The 22,527-nt window shown below is 41.3% G+C and overlaps 1 protein-coding gene across 1 annotated transcript; it reads right to left on the bottom strand.

Annotated features, from left to right (window-relative positions):
• Positions 1 to 234: 234 nt before the first annotated feature.
• Positions 235 to 22,056, bottom strand: LOC105457535. The gene is made up of 7 exons (XM_011702291.1): positions 21,922 to 22,056; positions 19,621 to 19,736; positions 16,258 to 16,359; positions 12,123 to 12,359; positions 9,329 to 9,520; positions 6,054 to 6,212; positions 235 to 1,701 (listed from the first exon to the last, which is right to left on the bottom strand). Exons 2-7 carry the CDS (start codon positions 19,711 to 19,713, stop codon positions 1,636 to 1,638), a joined length of 849 nt encoding a protein of 282 aa, XP_011700593.1. The 5' UTR covers positions 19,714 to 19,736; positions 21,922 to 22,056; the 3' UTR covers positions 235 to 1,635.
• Positions 22,057 to 22,527: the final 471 nt, after the last annotated feature.

Genomic DNA, 22,527 nt, shown 5'->3' on the forward strand with positions numbered 1-22,527 from the left:
CAAAAATATTGGGAACCTTGCAATCATCATTTAACGTTGTAGCTCGAAAATTTATTTATGGCGTTTATGGTGAATTTATCCTTTGTTTGAATGAATCCTTTAAACTTATGTATAATACTGATAACCAATTGGAAAAAAATACAGATAGAAGGTAAATGAAAAAATATAGGTGCCTAATATCTTTGGCTTGTGTGTGCTTTGATTTAGGTATAGACGTAGGTATATACAACTAGGTTCTTATTATAATAATATTTATTTGCACTACAAAAAACAACAGGGACGCTTTACATAGAGAAATAATACGCTCGGTACAAGGACGAGAAACGCCGCGTTGTCTCCAACAGTTGTTGCTGACGACATTACATTTTGTTAAATTGTATCGCTTATTGGATTTTCCCGTTCGGTGAAAATCCAAGAAGGGAAAATCTTTGTCTCCGATAGTTCACTGCGGTGACAGGCTTCCACGAACCGTCAATCAATTGAAGTTACATACATAAGAAAGTGATTTTGGTTTCACTCTATCTTTAATTAACAGTGTTTAGCGTATTTAGATTGTGTCTAAATTTCACAAGTTTTACGTCACCGCAATTTTCAAGGAGAAGAGAAATGTAGGTACGGGAGATATAATTGGATAAGAAAGCAGTGGTAGAAACACAAATGGGTAGAAACAGTAAATGCCTGGCACTATTCTGGGATGGGCTATGTACAAGTATTTTGTTTGTCTCGTGCTCGACGCTGATTAATCGAGAAACGTTTCGTTCGCGCGTAAACAATCGAAGGAAAAAAAATTATTTGACTTTGTTCTTCGATCCTTTTAACAGCACGCGTCTTACCCCTATTAAAAAAAAACCATAAGCCTTCCGTATCATATACCTTTTAAATAAAAAAAAAATAGATTATTTATTCTTACTTTAAGTACGAATTGAAATATTTTTTAGCCGAGGGATGACTCTCTGCTACACGAGAGAGCTACGCGGAGAAATTTTCGACCCGTGATCGTTGGTGCATGAATCATTTCGTTCGAAACTGTCAACGGAGAGCGTGTCGTATCACAAATTCAAAACGATTTTACAGTTTCACTCGTCTCTCTCGATGTGCTTCCATCGTACCATGGCGGCACGAGCCACGCCGTAACGTTTAAAATTTCGATCGTCCTAAAACGACGATCGCTTACGGAAATTTCTTTATTATTCGTTATTCATTATTGTTATTCTATAGTTGACTGAAAGACGGAAATCAGAGAAGTGTAGGGAGAGAAGTAGAAGGGGAGAAAGAAAAAAGGGCGACAGAGCTAGAGTGAGAATTTAAGTGGAATAAAAACAAATTAAAAGGAATTAGACAGTGGAGTGAACGAAGTCGAACGGAACCGAGTCGAGGTCGCTTTGGGGCGGGGAATGCGTTTGGCGGCGAAGTGTCTTGTGTTTTCGCGAAAAGCTCGACGGCCATCGACGAAGGAATTGAGTTCAGGATCTCAGGGACAAGGGGGCAACACCGTGAGATTGGTTCTGTTGCCAACGTCGTACCCGTGCTCCTACTGGCAAAGGCGGCTCGGCGGTGGTGCCTCCACATGGCGATACCAACGCCGGCGGGGCCCCTCTTCTGCTTCCTCATCCCAGTTCTCAGAATGAGATGACCTTAGATGATGGAGGTGATGAGTCGCGCCTTGAAGTTGACGAAGCGCTCGCTCGTGGCCGCCAGACGCTGCAAATTAGAGCGAATTGATCTTCAATTGGACAATCAGATATTTGGATAATTGTGTATAGGTACGATCCGATCTGACGATCTACTTCTATCGACTATTACGAATTATATCCGATACGAATTTCTAGAGCAAGGCACTACTTAAACAACCCTCAAATAATAATATTTTTTTTCACACATCGCAATCTTTTCAATTTTCTTAAATTATTTTACTTAACACGAGAGCTAAATTTATGGGGAAAATTTCGGAGAACCAGTTAGAGAAGGAGATGAAGGGGAAAAAACACGAGCGCTACGTTGCGTGTTTCGCGGACAATGTAAAATTCCTTCCTGTTGTGCTCGCGTCTTCGTTTAATCGCGCAAAATCGCGACGCGCAGCAGAGTTTAGCGGATCGAGGAATTCCGCGCGGCGCACGAAGCGTGAACGCTTTCGAACCGGCGCAGCCGCGACGATCCTCGCGAGGCAAAATGCCTCGCACAAGAGAATTTAATGCCGCAAATCGCGGCATAATAAAACGATTATGACCGACGCGAGACATGGTGCCAAAAAAAAAAAAAAATGCGGCGGCCGGCACACAAAAATCAGGATCTTTTTCCATTCTCTTTGCGCTCTTTGCTCGAACGGCTTCCTGTCGTTGCACAGTCGTTCGATTACCGCGAAATCCTAATTTACATTACGCTATACGATTTCTTTGCAGACATAATACAGTTGTATATAATCTAAGCGGTAATTTGAGCCGGTGACTGTAATACACGCAAAACCGGTGTTTCCGCTATTCAGAGTTTTCGCAAGATTATTTACGTTTACGCACTCGCGCCGCTGTCATTAATTAATACATTATTCTTTTTTATGTTCTTTTAATTGCATGCCATATCTTACTGTCGGACGTCGATCGATTTGGATTTCCTTTATCTTTACAAACTTATATCTAAATATATCATTTTATCTTTTTTTCTCCTACATACATGCTTCATTATTCAGCTTTAAAGGAAAAAGCGAGGCTAATTTGCATTTATTGCTTAATGTGATCGGTATTTTGTTGAGAATATTTATAATAACAATTAGACTTATTTAATTCGGTGTCTTCAGATTAATCCAAATGGAAAGTTTTTTTATTATGTTAATAATATTAATAATGTGTCAGTTTAGATTACATTAAGATCTTCCGTGAATTTTTTCTTTCACTTTTGCAAACGTCATGGACTCGTGATGATATAAGAAGAATAGTGAGTTAAATTAATATTAATGTGATCTTCTTTCTCTTTTTAATATTTATAATCGTTTTTTCATAAATACTAATGTAAAAAACAATTACCAATTTCGTATCAATAATTTTATTACATCTTTTTTTATTAATAAACTTATAAATTTATCGTTCATTCTTTATGTACATGAATTATTATTATCTCCGATAATAGCTATGATTATCTGCTATTAACTGATTACAAAATCCTCAAGTCGTTGTACGGAAGTAACAAATGGCCGAGCAAGAATAAACGTCACGGTTACGTCGATCAGACGATCTAAGGTGAATCATTTTCCACGGTTCGCGCGGCAATTCCGAGTGTTACGAGCGTAAAAATCATTGGTTTAAAAAATCATAGTGAATCGTACCGCGGAATGAATAAAAGAATCCTTGCGTGATCGCGTAAGGTCTAACAATAAGTTCAGTTCCGGTTTTTGTATTTTAATGGTGCTTGAGTGATGGTTTTCGGGCTGCCATTAATATTCTACCAATTAATAGCATATTATCGATCGATTATATATTGCGAAACACGCGATTCTTTGATTGCAGTGCAATTTAGATCGAAGATTAAGAAGTCAGTTATTGTAACGAAACAGATCCTATTCTAATACGAGATTCTATCCTATTGCAATATCGTTTAGGAGTCTACCACACCGTTCGGTTTGAGCACCTTTGAACAGTGCGAGATGATAATCTTCATAATTTTTTAGCTGGACAATGCTCAATCAACTACTGCCGCACTGATTTGATGTTCTATGAGCTTAAAATTGATTAAATCACAAAGTGAAAGCGCCAATCCCGCTTGACAACGTATGAAATATAACGCGAGTGATAAATGTCAATTCTTTCTCATCATCTTCCTGCATATATATGATGTTTGCCACGCTATAGAAATTGATTCAGCCGTTCCGCATCTTTCCGCAATTTACGAGAGATGTAAATTAGACTGTGAAATGAACTTTCCATATTACTGAAATCAGACAACTTTCAAAATCCATGCATTAAATTCCCTAATCCAATGCATATGAATGAATATTCATCGTTTTCGAAATTGCAATTTCTAGTGAAGCGTGTTGATATGCGAAAAATGCGGAAAGACAAAGGGAAGGACTCGCGCAGCACTTTCGCAGCTCCCTGATCCGCGCTCGGCTGGCACGAGAGATCCTTTTGTGATAAATTAAATGTAGGGCAGTCGTCCATACACAAAGCGTAGCGTAACGCGAAGCGTGCGATTTCGACGGCAGTAGCCGCGGCCAGTTGTCGCCTCCGGCGATCTTGCGTGCCGGGATCGGCTCTTGCATAAGTTGCAGCTGGCAAATGGACGCGCTATTTCATAGAGAAAGTCGCTTACATTTTTACTTTCCATCGATCCCGACGGACGGCGGTGTGCTTGCGTAATGGCCCGGTTTATATCTGAAACGACGCGACGCGACGCGTCGCGGCGCTATAAGTACGTTCGTTCGACTTTCGGACTGCCGAACACGTGACTGACCACCGTGAAGTCTCTAATCTCCCCGACCGCCGCTCTACGAACGGCTCTAATCAAACGATCGCAGGCCGAGGCAACGCGGCCTTAACGCTGCAACACTCGACCTTAATAAAGTATTATGCCATAAGCTTGTTCCGAGCTGTAAATATTATGACAGACTAATGTCTCCTTAATTCTTCAGATTTAAAAAAGACTTTATGAAATTCTCCAACGCGCGTTTACCTATAATCTCGCGTATACGGTGCATTTCAAGTCTAATTTATTTGACACCGTGTCTCATTTTTCATCCACGATCTTTCGTATTAATTCCAAATGGATTTTTAACGCAATTTGTTACAGAGCGTTGAACATTTTGTACATCTTTCACTAACCGATTATCCGATCGAGTTGCGATATTGATATTTATTTATTTATTTTTAAAGACTCGAAACGCTTTCGTTTCGCGCTTTGCGTCGTTCGTTTGTCGCGCGTTCCGTCTTAATTAATTTCGTAATTTTATATAAGAAATCACGACGCGAATTTCACTTCGCCAAGCCGTTGAAGAAACGAATCCGCTTGCGAGCAGCGATTATCGCGTGTCGACAAACGCAGCCGCTTGCAACGACAATAGGATTACTTATTGTAGGATCGCAATCGGAATTACGTCACGTGCAGTATAAAGTTTTTCGTATTCGCGCTTATTTGAATCCTGTATTGGATTTGTAGCGCGGGACTTCGCGAATTTTTCACGCGGCGAACCGGTGAACACGCCGTGATTCCTAGTATATAAAGAAAGAAAAGTTTCCCTAATCCTTTTCCTCGTTCCAACGATGTTGAAATCGCGCTCGCAGTTTTCTCGTAGATAATGAAATAGAGATATGAACAACTCATATGCGTCAGAGACGACGCAATCGTTTGCGCGGTTGCGTACCCATACACACCGGAATTGAACTCTCGCAGTTTCTAAATAAACTATATACCGTTAGATTTATTTCTGACACAATTGTCTAATAAGATTATTCAATTTGGCGTCTATTAATCAATCGCTCTTCGACGTAGTTGTTTGATATTTCGTCACAGGTTTACTTTCGCGTGATCTCAGTCATTAAAATCATTAAAATCTTGAAATATATAATCGACGTCCGGTATGAAGAATAATGAGCTCTCTCTCGCTGTGTTGTCTGTTTGTAGTATACAGCGGATTGACGCAGACGTTTTTCAATATATGTTATTAAGTAGTCGCGTATGATCATATTGTTAGCACTAGCTGCAAGCTGTGACGGTGCTTGATTGTCGTTTACCAATTATCCCTCCCATTACGCGTAGGAATCGATTGCCGGTGATACATTCTCCTCGAGAATGAGCGCAATTTATGAAAATTCTAAATAATTATCTCCACGGTTATATGATTACGTTATTCTAATCTTCAGTTAATTTATTTACTTGAGACGGAACGTCCTACACTTATAAAAAGTACCTTAATAGTTATGTCTTTACGTGATAGGAAAAATTTTAATAATATTAATCGAAACAATAACACGTGCGCGCGTTTAGTAAAGTAAGATTCGGATTGCGGAGGTAGATTTTGCGTTTGAAACCGAAAGGTTAGTGATCGGTGAAAGTCTATCTGTACTCACGAGTATGAGATCCTGGACGAGATTCGAGAGTCCTCGATTGGCGATGACGAAGAACCTGGTGACTGGACCGGGTACGGCTTCCTGCGTTTCGTCCGACTTTCCGTGCTCGGCGGTGCCCGAGGAGCCGCCCAGCTGATTACTTCCGCTTCCGGCCACCAGCTGGAAAGATTACAGAGATCCGTCGGCGTTAGTCGGCGGGCAGGCAGAGGTAAGCCCCCGCGCCGTTCGCGCTCCCGGACGGAATTCCGGGACCTCGCGCGGCGGAAGCGAGTAAGTACAAAATACATACAGGAATTAATTACAATACTTTGTTTGTTTGTTTGTTTGTTGGGGAGTAATATAAAATTGCGGTGTGTATTGCAGCTCCACGTCCAACTCCAGCGCTCCCGACACTACGGTGCTCTCACATCCTTATTCCTACTTGCGGCTACGACATACGATCCATCGATCTTGCTGCTACGATCCTTACGTGCGCTCCTTCGGCTCGTAATGCACGAGGTTTATCTGCAGGGTGTCCATACGTCCTCTTTTTTTTCCTCACCCAACTTGGGAATTATTCGAGGCTATACTCTCGAGCGGAGAGGGCGATCCTCACGGTGAGTCAATCGTGGATCGACATCCGGCTAAGGATTTCTATATGGACACCCTGCGCGTGCACCATGAAAAGGTGAAAATCGCCAAGTGCTCAATGGTGACAACGGGATAAATAAACCATACGCCACGACCAACTCTCAATAATACGCTTCGTATCTAAATAATTCGCAGTACGAGAATAGTAATGAGAATGATATCAAAATTTGACGTTCAGACGAATTTTCCAGTTACGAGCGCGTCGAGTTTGTACAGGTCGTAGATTATTCAATTTACAATATCTACGAGACCTCCGCCAGGCAGACAAACCGGTTCGGTCGCGACGGAAAATTTCTGCTTGTCGATCTAACGATCGTTGGATTTCGCTTTTCATCCGAGCGGTCTCTGATATTATCGTTATCTCTTTCAACCGGTTCATCTGCCGCGACGAAATAAAAAGGGTGCGTTTACTCCGGGTGCGTCTAAAATACGATGGAACAAGATACAAACTACGGGCCGCTAGGTATATACGGTGCAGTGGACGAGTACGAAGATCACAACAACGAGAGAATCGGCACTGATCAATGGCGGCCGCCAGATCCCGAATGAATCGGCCTGTCCATCAGCCGGTCAGTACGCCACATAAAAAAAAAGTCTCTTAAGTTTAGTCGGTGGTTGTCAGCGTTGCGTCGGGACCGTTGGCCGGGTGGAACAAGAACAAGATGGGATTTGGAACGAGATAGGCAAAATTATATCCGGTAAATATTCTAGAGTTGAAGAAAACAAATTGAACTGGCCAATGAAGAATTTTACAAATTATCATGTTCTTAATTGCTAGATTTTTTAAACGTTGCTAAACGCAATTTAAAAAAACAATGAAATTAAGATAACGCAAAGGATTAAAGAGAGATGTCTAAAATACGTTAATGTGCTATTCGTGTATTTTAAGAAGTGGTGACTCTATTATTTTTAATGCAAGCCGAATATTATGTAAATGTATTACTCGTTTTAGTCAACTAGTTGTACTTCAACTCTATGTCTGAGTAGGAATTTATAAAGTAACATCTAGTTTGGAGTTAAGGATGCGCAATTTGTACAGATTACATGGCAAGACCTCGTTGCAACATTAAACATGTAAAAAAAAGTGCATGTGAATACAAAAGAAGTTGTAGCGTATGAAGAAAACAGTTTTATAGTTACAACAGAGGGAACGGCAGATTAGAGAATTTGCTGTGTTGCATTTTACTTTCAAACATATACACGTACGCATATAAAACAGGTATATATATATATGTGTATATATTAGAGATCTTGATATGCAATTCATGCGCAGCAAGACAGAGGCAAGATCGGTAGATGCTTTGTATAAAGGAAGGAGAAACGCGGTGTGTGAGAGGAAGAAGAGAAAGATGTCAGAACAGGAAGAGTGTCGGTAACCTGTTCAGAATAAGTCGTCGTGAGGGATTAAGTCATTGTGGTAGAAAGTAAGATTTAGAGGAACGTCATACGAACCAAAAGTCGAGAGAGTGATGCGTAGTTATGTGTGAAAAAGTGCGGCATGCAGATAAAGGATAAAGTGCGATACAATGCGAACGAGATTGGAGGTGAGTTACGCGAAGGAAATAGTCGATTGAAGATAATGGAACAATTAAGACAACACGCAATTGCAGGTTATAACGTAAGAAGTGCAGTTTGTATTGCTTTTGCATGTAGCGCGCGATTATGTGATTACGTTACAAAAATGAACGCGTAGAACTCCATACGGTAGAACTCCGTTTAATTCCATTTACACAAGCAAGTTTATACTTAATTGTATATGTACGAAATCATAGCTGAGTTCTTATTAACTGAACCATTTGGATAATAAGACTTCAACGTGTTCGATTTCAATTTTTTAAACGTCAGCTCTTATATCGGAACTAATAAGTCACTGCGTCAGCTGCTATTATCGAAACTAATAATAAGTAAATCTCTATTATCCGAGCCATTCGATTATAGAAACTGTTTCCCAATATAAACGGAAATATAATAAAGGTAATCAATATAATAAATCTAATATAATAAATATTTTAAGAAAATTACGATGTAATATATGATGGATTTTAAAGACGTATTTTTGAGTATCAATAATAACACTGAAGATGAATATTGATTTTTCACACAAGGACGTGCTGAAGATGATTATGAAATGAAAGAAGGTATAAAAGGTATAAAAAGTAAAGAGTGAGATAGAAGGAGAAGAAAGAGAAATCATGTACAGTGCATATATGTATGTATATATATATATATGTTAGTAAAATGAGACAGATATAGAAAGAGGAAGAAAGAGAGTTAATGAGCGAACCCGATAAAATCGATTGGTGCTATATACGTGCAGCATCAATCGTCGTCTGTCTCACATTGACAAACAAGAAGAAAACGCTCATCTGCGTTCACGGCACGCTAAGGCGTCACGTCCTCTTAGCGCGAAGCGATAAACGCATAGTGTGTCTACATGACGCTGACGATCGTTTTCCTCGCACTTTCAGAGCGGATAACAGTCGTTCGACGCGCTCTGTCATCAAAGTCGCGCCGAACGATATCCTCTAAAAGAAGAAAATGCCATATGCGAGCCATTCGGTATCTTATCGGGCCCGGTCGTAGAAGCGCAGTCGCCGTACTCTCTGTCGGCGGACACTTAGGCGTGTCGGAAGGATTTGGCGTACCGGTGGTAGAATGCCGGCTCCTGGGGCGGCGGTCGAGGGTGCGCCGGATGTCGGGGTGCCAGCGGAGTTGGCGGCAGCTGGGGCGGCCGGGCCCACGTCGCGCGTGGCGCTCAGCCCGAGCCCGAGGCTCTGTGTACCGGCCACGACACGGTACACCGTGCCCGCCGCTCTTGCCGCCCCGTCGGCCGCTTGCTAAACGAGAACAGAGACGAGAAGAGTTTTGTTTACTTGTCCGCTCTTTGCCCCTTGCCCCTTGTTGGAGAAGAATCGCGTTTCTCTCACTCTTTCTCTCTCTCTCTCTCTCTCTCGCTCATTTTTCCCCGCGGGATCTCCGCTCGCGTGATAGATCGCGCGAGAGATCGCTATCTCTCTCGGCGGAACTCCGCGCGAACTCCTGGAATGTCCTGCAATGATGGCTGGAAAGTGGTTTGTTAAAATGTCCCGTATGATTGCGGCGAAGTAGGGCTCCTCTCGGGAGGAGCCTAGGGGTGAGGAGTGGTCGCTCTCGCTCGCCGGTGATTTTTTTTCCACGCAGTCGGGTCGCATCTCGCCGTCGTGAAAAATGGAGAGGAATTAATTGCTTAACGATTGCACGTCTCCGCAAAGGCAAAGTTCGCAAAGGTGAATGAAAGCCGGTTCGATATCGACGAGAGCACATCGATGTCGTTAACGGTATTGCGTACAATATCTTCATATGAACTTTGCCCACATAAATATGCACGCTTGTTAAATAGTTGAAAGCTGCCCGCTGTTGACCGACTGCTGCGATGTCGCAGTCTAAAATGTCAATGGAAAAATTACTACCAGACGTCTTTAAAGAGTCCACCTCTTATTACGCCGCGCCGATGATGTCATTTCCGACTAATTTCTTAATGCCATAATTAAATCTCTCCGTTACGCGGTAAATATTCTATTCATAATTATTTTTAAAAAAATCTTGCCGGCTAATTTCTTAATCAATTAAATGCCTCCGTTACGTGATAAGGATCAATTTTATTTCACAACCGTTAAAAATCTTCCGTCGTGATGAATCTCAAGTGAAATCGTGTAAAGTGTCATTCGTTGCAATACGAGGGCAAGGTGCCTCTGTCGAGTCTCTGTCATAATTCGTCGCTTATTAACAGGTGAATACCTTCAGCAAGAAACAAATGGACGTACCGGTCACGTAGCGAGTTTCTCGTTTTCTCAATCCGCGAACGGTGAAGGGTCGCGCAGCGCGCCGACCGGCCGATCGACCGACCGGTCTGGAATCGCTTCGAGCCGCTCGTAATAATGTCTTTTTGCTAGGAAAGTGGATAACGGTGACAGAACGGCCATTGGAAACGGTGACTCGATTTTCGCGTGATTGCATCTGTCCCGTCGGCGAAAAACCCGTTTCGCCGATATAGACGTTGCGCGCAAAAGAAAAAAGAACCGGTCGCCAAGTATCGTTGGTGCGCGACACCGTTATTGTTCACGCGCTTCCACGTGACACGCGACAATTCAACACGCACACGAGCAATTTACCTTGGAAAAGGCATACATACGATAAAAAAAAATCATTTCGTAACACGTCGCGCGTACGGTAGATTTAAATTTATCAATACATACATTAATACTTTATTAACAAATTTTTTTAAATAAAAAAATTGAATTAAGACTGAAATTTTATTACAGTGTAATTGTTAAAATAATATATTACTAATATTGCAACGGAGACATGTGCATTATGTTACGTGATTTCCGCCAGTAACACTAGAAGCAATACTCGTCTCAGCAAAAAATATCTCTTTGACGAGTAACGAATTTTAAAGCAAAAAAATTAAAGATGCCGCAGTAAACAAACTCTCTGACGAGGATAATCCTACCAGCGAGAGCAACCAGTAGGCCTCGAACGGTTAGGTTCATAATTTCAATTCTCCACCCTACGGCACCTCTTATTACACTTTTACAAATCGTCTATATATCATATTCTTTTGATCACAGAGCACTCTCGGAAATTCTGTTATACTTACACACGCCTTCTAGCGGTAATACGTGACATCTCGCACACTTTCCTTAATTCTTAACCAATAACGTGTACTTTCTTAACGTTAATAATTGCACATACTCTAGTTATTGAATGTCTAATTATTGAATTTTTTTATTACTAATTTCAAATTTTTAAAGAAAAAAAATTGACATTAAAAAAATAAAACATTGAAATTAAAAAGGATCGATAAAAGAGCAAAAATCATCAATCTAGGAGTATAACTATTTCTTTGTAACAAAAATTAAAATTGATTTGACCGCAAATGGTATTTGTAATTACAGTAAGGTAGGATTTATCCGATCTGTCTTCTATTATTATTAATTCCCGGTTTAACTAATCCGCGGTATTTCTTCTAGAATCGCCGCGCATGTATGAAATCGTGGATTTCATCGCGTGGACTTTAATCAAGGACACCGACTCCGGTTGGCGAGAATCTTGACTAAGATAATTCTATCGCGAGGCCCGATCGTGCCTAGGTCAGGAACCTTGGAATAGTAACCAGATGGTGCAGCGGCGGCGGCGCGGCGACGCGGCGGTGGCTAAAGGCAATTCGGTTGCGCACTTTCACTGCCGTCTGCAGCTAGGTGCAGACCTTGCGGTTACTCGCCTGTTACTGGTATATCAAGTGTATTCAAGAGATTGATCGCGGCGCGCCATTATACGGCGCTTCAACTTCCCCATTCTCTCGCTCGTCTTTTTCTCGGGTGCAGGATTTCGATTCTCCATTTTTCACGCGGCGCTACCAAAAGATGAAATATACCTAGGACCGACACCGCGACTCACCCTGATAATGTCGAAGAGGAAGTTGCCCGATCCGGCGCCCCCGCCGGAACCGCCGCCGAAGCCGAAGAGGAATCTCTTGTTTCTGTTTTCGTCCTCGTCCTCGGTCTCATCCAATGGCGTCAACTCCTGCGGCGAACTGTCGCTCGGCACTTCGTCCGCAAATTGCACCCGCACCTCGTTGTTCTGTGATTCCGATCCGATTTCGTTCACTCGATTCTCTGATTCCGGGTTCACGTCCTGTAAAAAAAAAAAAACATTTCCCATGGCTGACAAGGATCAGATGATAAATCAGGCGATACCTTGCGAACTTCTTGCCGGAACGAATAAAGAGTAATCTTTATTCGTTAATCGTTTTATCGTATTATACGTGCGTTTCTCGTAGCGCAAGCACTCGTGGCATATAAATATATTGTTGACACAAAATGTTAATGACTTATTGGATTATTAATCAACCAATCATTGTGTTGATTCCCTCGATAAAAAGAAGTGCACAAAAAGTCGCGATCGTAAAGCAACTAGGTCGCCTGCATAATTTCAGGGTCTACAAAGTATAGTTAGGCCAACGTAATATTCCAGCAACATTTTCTATAAATTATTCATAATATATATTACTTCCGTTGCATAAATTATTTTTCAATCGAGTTTTTCCGTGCACTAGGTATAGAGCTAAAGCAAGTGTGATTAATATATTAATTTAACACTTTGAAATATTTTAGTCACATAGATTATAATTTTACGTAGCAATGTCAAAACAAATAACATGCGAATATTACGAATAAATAACACAGATATGTTACGAAATAACATGCGTCAAGACATAAACAGCATTAATAACAAGTTATACACAGAATATTCTCAACAAATATCTTGTTATTTATGTTAGATTATAGGTACTATCTCTCGAGCGTGTCACGTAATCGTTAATGATTCATCGAACAAAAAGTATTGGATCATTGATTACGAATAATTTGCCGATTATCATTTAAAACTTATATCTCTGTAATAATATCCTGTAAATTTTATGTGAGAAATTTACTAGTAAGCAAGAGGTATTTTTCAAAATTGTTACAGGCACGCTAGACTGATTTATTCTACAACAACTCATGACTGAAAAATTACTGTATACTGAAAATAGAGATGACTGAGTGAAAGGACGAAGAAGGCGGTTTGGTGAAAAATTGTTTCGAAATAAACTTCAAAACCTAGCTGAAGGCCATGATAAAAAAATCTGGCAGTTGAAATGAGTCATAGGAGAAGAAATATGCGAGACGATGTAAAAATTGAAGTCTGATCTTGAACTTACGTCAGAGTTAGATGACGAAGAAATAAGAGTTTTGGATAGATATGCCACCTATTTTGTAATTCTTCACAACAGTGTCGGTATTGTTATATTGTCATTACGCAGGTATTATATGTATATAAAAATTGCGCAACGACAATATAACAATACTCGAATTGTCATGTCAGAAGAGTTACAGAATAGGAGTCTCAGTACAGTTTTTGAATGATTCTGCAAATATATGCAGAATATATAAAAACACACACATATGTATAGCATGAATTGCAGACGAGAAACACAAATAGATAATCGAAATAACAAGATGAAAAGGACCCAGAACCAGTAGAAGAAAATTTTCTGATGGATTCTATGATTCTGGTGGAGTAAGATCGCAATAATGGATCGTGGCGACATAAGTTGCCGATACGACATTATTAATCGATTAATAGGTTGATAAATAGCAGACACGAGGACGAAAAAAAAAAACAGTTAGCAATGTAACGTAAACGTGCGCAACCGCGGCAGTCCTGGTTGCCCGGTAAAACTTAGCGGTCAATTAGATCCTTCGAGATCTGAGTGGTCGATCGAATTGGCCGATCGATTCGCTTCTCGTTTTCTCGAGTAACCCAGTGAGTAATTAGCACACAAAGTAGACAACGCGCGGTGCCGCGGCAGTCCTGAATGCGCGGTAAGGCATTCCGCAAGGCATTCTGCATTCCTCGTGAGGATTCCTCAAGGTCATGACCTCGAAAGTTTTACCGAGCTGCTGATCAAACAGTCACTGCGTAGTGGTGACCTCGTTTTCTGACACTGACGGTATTGTTGTTGTTGTTGGTGTTGCTGTAGTCGTCGTGGCAATAATATTGCCTCTGCTCTCTACCGTCGTTATCGAGGATGACGTGGTAGATGAAGAGCTGCTGGACTCTTCCTCCTCATCGGGCGGAAATGTCGGCAGCGAGATCGACACCTTGGAACCGTTCGAGGTGTTTGACTCATTATCCTCATCATCATCGAAGGGCGACTTGCCTATTACGCTTGTACCGTCGTTGTCCCTCTCGACGCCGTTCGCGGTATTGCCACCGCCCGCGCCGGCGCCGCCCGCACCGCCGCCACCGAGAACATTGCGGAGGATGACCGGGCCAAGGACGCGAATGACTTCCGCGATAATAGAGTTGACCTTTGCTTCGATTCTCTAGAAAACAATAGGAGCTGGAGAGCCTTGCAGGATGGCGATTGCTCGATCCTTCTCTCTTTTTTTTTTACTCGGGCTTCAAGACATCGCCGTACTTCGCAGCCGTGATCAATGGATGGTATGATATCGATCGACCCAGTGGCCAATGATCGTTGACACTTTTTCATCTATGAATGATGCGGACTACGTCGCTTTCGGCTTGCACGAGGATCTTTTCGAATAGCCGATCAATCGTTCGTCTAACAGAATGAATATTCGTACGATTGATCGATGCTGCGATTAAGTATGATTGACTTATTGTTTCTTATTGCATTGTTACCGGCCTTCCTTTCAACGACGCTACAAGTCATAAGAAATCAGGTTCACCGCTCTTACGTAATATTCGATGTCAAAGCAGATATTCCCCAGAGAGATGAGATTTTTACGATCCTAATTTAAATACAAAGACAGAATTAAACGTAATTCCCGGTAAAAAAAATGCAGTTATTCCGTAACCCCGAGAGAACCTACGATGTCACTTCGTGCGACCGTCGCCAATTGTCATGCGTTACGTCCAATCACTCGGGGACGCTACGTCGGAGAAATTTCGACATTCCTCCACGAACGATTTTCCGGTTCGCGCGAACCGCAACTTCGCGGCACAACGCGGGACAACTAACTCACAGGCTATTCCGCTAAGGTTCGTTACTAACAATAAATCAATCGCCATTGTCGTGCACGCGCACGCACATGCAACCGCATGCAAAAGAAGCCGCGCTGGCCAACGCTGTGGAAACCGTTTGCTAACGAGATAAAAAATTCGCACAGCGTATTATTAGTCAAATTAGGAAGTTATTCGTGAACAATTCAATAGGCAGCACGGCCAAGAAGGAATTTCACACGCAAGAAAGAAACTTTCCCGAGAATGTTTAGTTTTTATAGGTGGGAGCCTCTCTTGCTCCGTCGAACGATTACCTCGCACTGCGCAGTTTTTTGTTTAGACACCGTAATGAAACTTCCCCTAACATAATTCTTGGAGATCTCCTGAAAATTCTCATTGTATAAGTGGCACTGGAGATCAAGAGCGAAGATTCAGAAAAAAAATGAAGAACTCGAGAAATCTCACATATATATATAGTTAACAGGAAGGATCGACGGGAGCGCAATTATTCTTTTTTACTAGCGCGAACATAACGAATCATTTTCCGCTCTCTTCATGCGGAATAAGTGAATGAGATCGACCGTCGGAGAATGAGATCGAGACAAATCGATCTGTACGTGAGCGTACGAGTGAATGAGCAAAGGGTAAGTTGGCTAATGCGTTGGCTGCCTCTCAAATCGTATGCGTTACTTTCTCGGTAAGAATGTAAGGCTGTGAAGTGTTCAGCGAATACTGCTTCTTTTTTTTTTTTTTTTTTACGGTACAGATCTACGAAAAATCGACGAAAGCAAAGTTCCCAGTTCGGCGGAACTAATGTCAAAAGTTTTTTTACAATTAGTGCATTTCAGCCCGATTGCGAATCGCTCAAGGACGTCGTATTGCTCCTTGATATATGAGCGAGGTATATAATCTGCGATGATAATTTATGTACAGCCTCGCTTATGAAAAACGCCCGCTCGGCGTGTCAGTCTAGTCCTGGCCTTCTGCAGGATTTCTCTGACATTCATGTATCACGACTGCTCACCTGGGAAATATCGGGGAAGAGCTGTCGTAGTATGCCGATCGTCCTTTTGCTCCTCAGGGCGGCCTCGCTGTCGGCTTCGGCCATCACCAGCCGATCAAGGGCCTGAAAGAAAGTTTTTTTTCTCGTTGGCCCTGCCGTACGACAGCAATTTCGAATTGGGAATCTTTATGACAGCGGACGATACACAATTCTCAGCTGATGATCGCAGGATATCAAGCGTTCGGGTACGGGATCTCGAATCTTCGAGGCTACACGTTTATGGATTAATAAGCCGGTGCTTTGCTGTACGAGAAAATGATCTACTCAAAGTAAGCGGTCGTGGACTTCTACAAGAGTTGCGCAAGAGCTTTTACGTATGTATGAATTGGGACCTTTCAACCTGCGGAGCACTGAAGTACATGTGTCTCGCGAAACGTTAAACAACAATTCGATTGACGATGATGGTGAAGAGGGAATTGCTGAGGAGGTTCCTCTCGCCTTTTTTTTGTTCTGTTAAAATGACGTGTGCATTTTTGTGTGTGTGTGTGTGTGGCGTTAAAGTATCACGAAGCGCTATGTATCTGCGCGGAATAGTGAACAAATAAGGAAGTACTTGCGATGCGTAATTTTCCCGCTCGAGCTGAAAATGGACGGTAAAGGCCGTGGAATTTAGTGCGTTTGAGAATGTTAAGGTAATTGTGTTGTGTAACGTTGTTCGTGTTAGATGGTAACCAAGCAAGGATCATTAACTTAGCGCCATTGGCTATTGAACGGATTTGTCGGTCTATTTTATTGTTTCCTTCACGAAGACACAATAACAAATCCTCGTAAACGCGAATTTATGTATCACGATTAAAATTCCTCGCATTATACGTTACGGTATTTTGATGGCGGCTATTATCGCCGACGTTAATCGTCAAAGTTGATTATAACTCACGCGATAAATATATTCTTGGGCATGTCTTTAAAAAGTCAAAATTGCGCAAATGTAAATGCATCACCGGACGTTGATCGTCATAATTGATTATGTCTTACGTTTACAAGTATATTCTCGAGCATTTAAAAGGCAAAGATTGCGCGAATGTGACTATATTAAAGTTACAAAATTCCTCTCGTTTATCTAAAAGTTAATTTAGTTCAAATTACGAAATGGTCAACATTAAGTTGTATATGTTTCATCGGAGGACAGCCACGTGTCACGTCAAGGTGATTCAGTGATGCATATTTTACATCATTTTTGCATTAAATTTCGTACTGATGGAGCTAGATTGGCCAATGGACGGGGCCACCAAACCCAAATGTTGCTCAACCGGAGTATTATGGTACACTTTCCCTCAAACCTCGTTTCACATTCGTGTGATCGCCGTCGTATTCGTTCGTCCCAAGCTTTGGGCAAGAAATTTCGCTTGTAAATTTATTTTCGTGCGCTTAAAAATATAATCTTATAGGAGTAGAGAGTAAGAAAGTTGACACATATAACACACGTCATCTTCTATAACACTTATGCTTCTCACATAACAATTTTTAATGTCTTACTATCCTACCTCTCAATTATTTATATAATTAGAAAATCGTTTTAGTATAAACCATATTATTTAATATAGTATAGTACTATTATATCTAGTCTCCAATTAAATATTTCTATATCTCACGGCTTGTCCCTGCAAATCCTAATGGATCTTTCACGAACTTGGAATAGAATTATTTACATGCTTCGTAATTTACGTCTGTATCTATATTTATTTCTAATATCACCCACGATATCTCCCACACGTCCCATTATCTCCTTCGACCGAGCGAAAATGCGGATCGGAGGCGCGCAGCCGGTGATTTGTTTGTACACAATGTTTCGTATATCACACCGTGTTGTTAAATTGCACTTGTGCGTACGCACCAGCTTTCCATCGTGCGCCTATCGACCGAAGAAAGTGTCCGCGCGGTAACTCCGCTGGTGTTCGCGGCCAGTGAAAGTGTCGGAGCGAGGACGAGAGCCAGTCGGACGACCCGGCTTTTCGTCGGACCGTATACTTTGAGGGTTACACCGTCCACTTTACGGCCACATAATCGAAACATTGAACTCTTCACGACGGCGGCGGCGTTCGTACCCGGGCATTACGCCGCATAGTATTTTTTTTCCAAACGAATAACTCCCTTTGTACTTATTGCCACGCAACCGTCCGGCTGACGACCGCTCTTCCGTTGTATACTCTCACACGTGCCCGTATTGCACACGGTCTCAAAGTAGTTATATGTAGCGGCGTTACGTAAACGTAAATGATAATTATCAATAAATTACGGTAAACGCTAAGTTCAAGTAGCTATGAAAGAAAGGTGAGCTCTTCAGGTAACAGCTACGATTCCCAAAGTCATGTAACAACGTAACGGCAATCGTATAACAGCGCGCAATATCACGTTTTCGAAGAATCGAGAATTACAGAATAATTTCCGGTGTGACGTACAATATTTTAAACGTAAAAGATTTTCATTATTACATCACGATTTCAATATAGAGGCACCGTTTTATGAAAATTTTATTTACTCCGCGAGCATAGCGTTTTTGTGATAAAATGCATTTATTGCTTAGAACACTTAGGACAGTAAAGTAAATTCCGCGTTTGCCAGCATTTCCGACTTCCATGCTGTTAAATAAACAAATTCTTATTTGCGGTTCCGTAAACCGCAGGCACGATACATAGTCATAAAATCTCGCGATTGTTTTTCCACCGTTTTGTCCATATTATTATTAAGTCTCGTTGCATTGTTCGAGTGAAAGATTCGTCGAAAGTAAAATGTCATCTTCGGCCATCGAATCGGTCAATTCGATATTAGATCGAGCACTTAACGCTCGCAAATCGGAATGTAACTTGAACTTTCGCGCTCGAGAAGGGGTCATCTCGCGCTTCATGATCACTCATATCGTGCAATGGGTTAATAATTATCATACGTAATTTCTATGTGTCGACGCAGAGAAATTCTCTACGACGTATTTTCAGCAAATCAGACTTTCTCCTTAATCGATACGGGAAAGAACTGAAGATAAGACCAATGAAGAAGAGAAGATTAATGGAAAAGGTTAATGGAAAAATGTTTGAAATTGCCATCCAATGGTGTAGTGAAAATCATCGTAATCGTCAGGCGTGATTTTATGTAGGAATCGAATCAGCGCTTGTGCCGCTAATTGCAAAATATAGATAGTAAAAATTTCGTGCTCTTGAAATTCGGCCTCGGATTTCTGTTAGTTGCGTGCCACGTGCCATTCGGTGTTAGATAATTAAGCGATAATGCATGGGAGAAGTGGCCGTTAATGCCGCGAATTAATCTCCGCAAAATAGATGGCGATGTTAAAAGAGAAAGGCAGCGGAGATGCGCCGCTCATGTGCTTACCTCTGATCGTAGTCCGTCTGCTTCCGGAAGCGGATGCGAGCTCACTAATGCGAGGCAAAGCGCAGCCGTCAGCGTTAAAATGATAAACCTCATCTTGGATTCGTGCGGATGGGATTCTGCGAATACAATGTATTTACTTTAACATGAGGTATTCACGATTACGGTAGAGCAATTAGGCGCGTTAACGCATTACGGTGTCGTATATTTCTCACGCGATCAGTTCTATTTTTTACATTCAATGTTACTTAGCGAATCTTTGCATCGGTACGTTCGCGACTACGCGAGTTTCTCGGGAACGACCTTTGTATTAGATACATCTCGTATAAACTTCTCTATAGCGATTATTTTAGAAGCACGTGCGACGTCAAGATAAATAATATCTGGGCACAATGCGCGCGTGATGAAAGTGAAAGATTTTTCACGGGTCATAATTCTACTTCTCTCATGATTTTCTAAGATATTATTTAGTACGTCTCTCTCTTACTTCTCCCCTCTTCTCCCCTCTCTCCCCTCCATGTAGCACGTAAAGACAAGTCGCAAGATAAAGCGGAAATCGTTCGTAAGGATCATGACAAGGCGGAGGAAACGAGAAGGCGCACGGTGAGAAGAGGTGAGAGGGAGAGGCGCAATGACTCTCCTTTCTCGAACATGGATCCGTTCGCGACTATCACTTTCGACGGAATGAAAGTGGAGAACGTTGCTGGCGTCTTCGGAGGTGGCGCGGGAGGAAAAGCGAGATAAGGCGTGCGCGCGCGCGTGAGCTTCTTAATTAATCGCGATTTTAATAAAACACACTCGTATCTACCGCGCTTTACATCCGCATCAGGATTATGTTTATTAATTCACGTGGTTTCTTCTTTCGATCTTCGCGAAAATTTTACTTCTTGCAATCGAGGTAAAATTGTTGCTCGTTTCGTGATGTAAATTTAGGTACGCTGAGTTGCGCCGTAGTTGACAAAAGGAAGTAAACGTATTTAATTATTCTTAGATTGTTTAATCACACAAAAAAATAAAGTAATTTTATTAAAATAAATTTTGTTAAACGGAATACAAGATGACGGATCACGAGATGTTTGCCTTTACTGATCAACATTGTTGATTAGTACGCGTAATTTTGAAATTCGCCAATACATGCCAATGGGTGTGCAAATAACCACACGTGCATTTGACACGCTGAGGATGGATCATGGCGATACAGTGGCATTAAGACGATATAGATTCAGCACACATCACGTCTGCTCGGGGACGCTGTTGCAATATTCTATTTTCGAGGCCACGTAGATAATTAATTTTAATTGGCATCTTCAGTCTATCTATGTAGTTGTAATTGGCGTCTCCATTGCAATTTACAATGATTATAATATAATAATGAATAAATTGAAAATGTTTTCCTATTTTTTCTCTCAGAAATAAATATGCTCTGAAATTTTTGTACATACGTAAAGTTACTTTTCGAGAAGACAATTGCTCATACAATAAAAAAATGTTAAATAAAGATTACAGTAATGAAAGTGACAATGAAAACATTTGTTTTTTATTTCTTCTTATGCAAAAAAGTGGAATAAACAACTTTGCAATCAGACTGAATACGAAGAGAATTTTTTTGAGAGGTTTCTTGTACGAAGGAAAAAATTGATATTCCTTAAGCGTTGACGAATCGTGCAATGATTGTCGTCAGTTTCAATTTTCACTTAGAACTTGTTGTTCCGGTCCATTTCAAGATTTTCACTCCGCTAACTTTTTTTCCGTGCCTTTCTTTACTCTCTCTATTCTTTTTTTTTAAATTATTCTTTATAACATTAATCTGGTAAATAATATTTTTAAAATTATGTTTGTATTTCTATAAACTATTATTTGTACGGAAAAGAACTCAAGAGTTTTCATCAGATAAGTAATTATGAAGGAAATTGTGCGTCCAGATGGAAAGAGATTTCTCTGAAAAATCGCTATTCAACAGCACTTTCGATTAAATATAAATGAATATTATATTATGCCAAAATATTCCGTAGTGATTTCGCGTGGATGACAACAAGTAAATTTGCCATTTTTTCACTTATTAATAATTAAATCTTTTATTTTGGATATATCTAATGTTGTTAAGTTGACAGGAATGCCTCACGAGTTCTGCCTGCCTGCACTCGTTTCCGAGAACACACGAAACTCAAAAGTTTCCCACTTATCACCACCGCGCCACGTGGTCGTCGGTAAATTCTTCATGAGACACTGAGGATGAGTACACAGCGGCTCGGAAAAAGGCGCTTGAACTCGAGTTAGAAACGCGAAGATTTGTGTGAAACTCACCACGCACAGGTTATTATCCGTCACACGGTTTGCCGTGAAAATCAAACTTTTTTTTTAATAAAAAAAAAAGATCTCGTGCGGGGGCCCTGAAGGAGCTCTCGGCGGCTCCTGCTCTCCTCGGGGTTTTCTGTTACTGTCTGTGTAGCGACGCTTAGTGAGCGGCTTTTATTAGAAGGAGGGGCCTGGGCACCACCTCCACGCTACACTTATGTCCACGTCTGTGCCTCTCGTTCTCTCCTTCTTGTCAGGTCCGCGCGGGAGATCCTGAAGAAGGGATCAACCGCATCGATAAATTTCATTCCGATCGCCGAAACGTGAATACTTCGAGGATGACCGTCAAGAGATGTAGCCACGTGTGGCGAACTTTCGAATGTAACAATGTAATTTAGCATCTTCGCTGCGCAGCCAAGCAAAGTTTTGCATTTAGGGACAGATATTTTCCGGATAAGAATAATACTTAACATTTTAAGTATTTGCCTTTTAGCCGCAAAGTATCTGTATCTCGAAAGAAAATCTCCGTTAAAATAGCATGCGCACGTACGGATAATTAAACAGCAAGGTTTCTCCCTTATCGGATTTCTCATTTGCGGTAATTTTTAAATATTT

Source organism: Wasmannia auropunctata, unplaced genomic scaffold, assembly GCF_000956235.1.
Source record: "Wasmannia auropunctata unplaced genomic scaffold, wasmannia.A_1.0 LD336116.1, whole genome shotgun sequence".
Lineage (NCBI taxonomy): Eukaryota > Metazoa > Arthropoda > Insecta > Hymenoptera > Formicidae > Wasmannia > Wasmannia auropunctata.

Bases quoted from the DNA above. Each gene is read 5' to 3' on its own strand.
- LOC105457535 (XM_011702291.1), bottom strand. From the start codon at position 19,713: ATGAGGTTTATCATTTTAACGCTGACGGCTGCGCTTTGCCTCGCATTA. The intron at 16,360-19,620 runs GTAAGCACATGA...ACTTTCTTTCAG, and splicing joins CAGACGGACTACGATCAGAG to GCCCTTGATCGGCTGGTGAT. The intron at 12,360-16,257 runs GTGAGCAGTCGT...TTTTTTTTACAG, and splicing joins TCTTCCCCGATATTTCCCAG to GACGTGAACCCGGAATCAGA.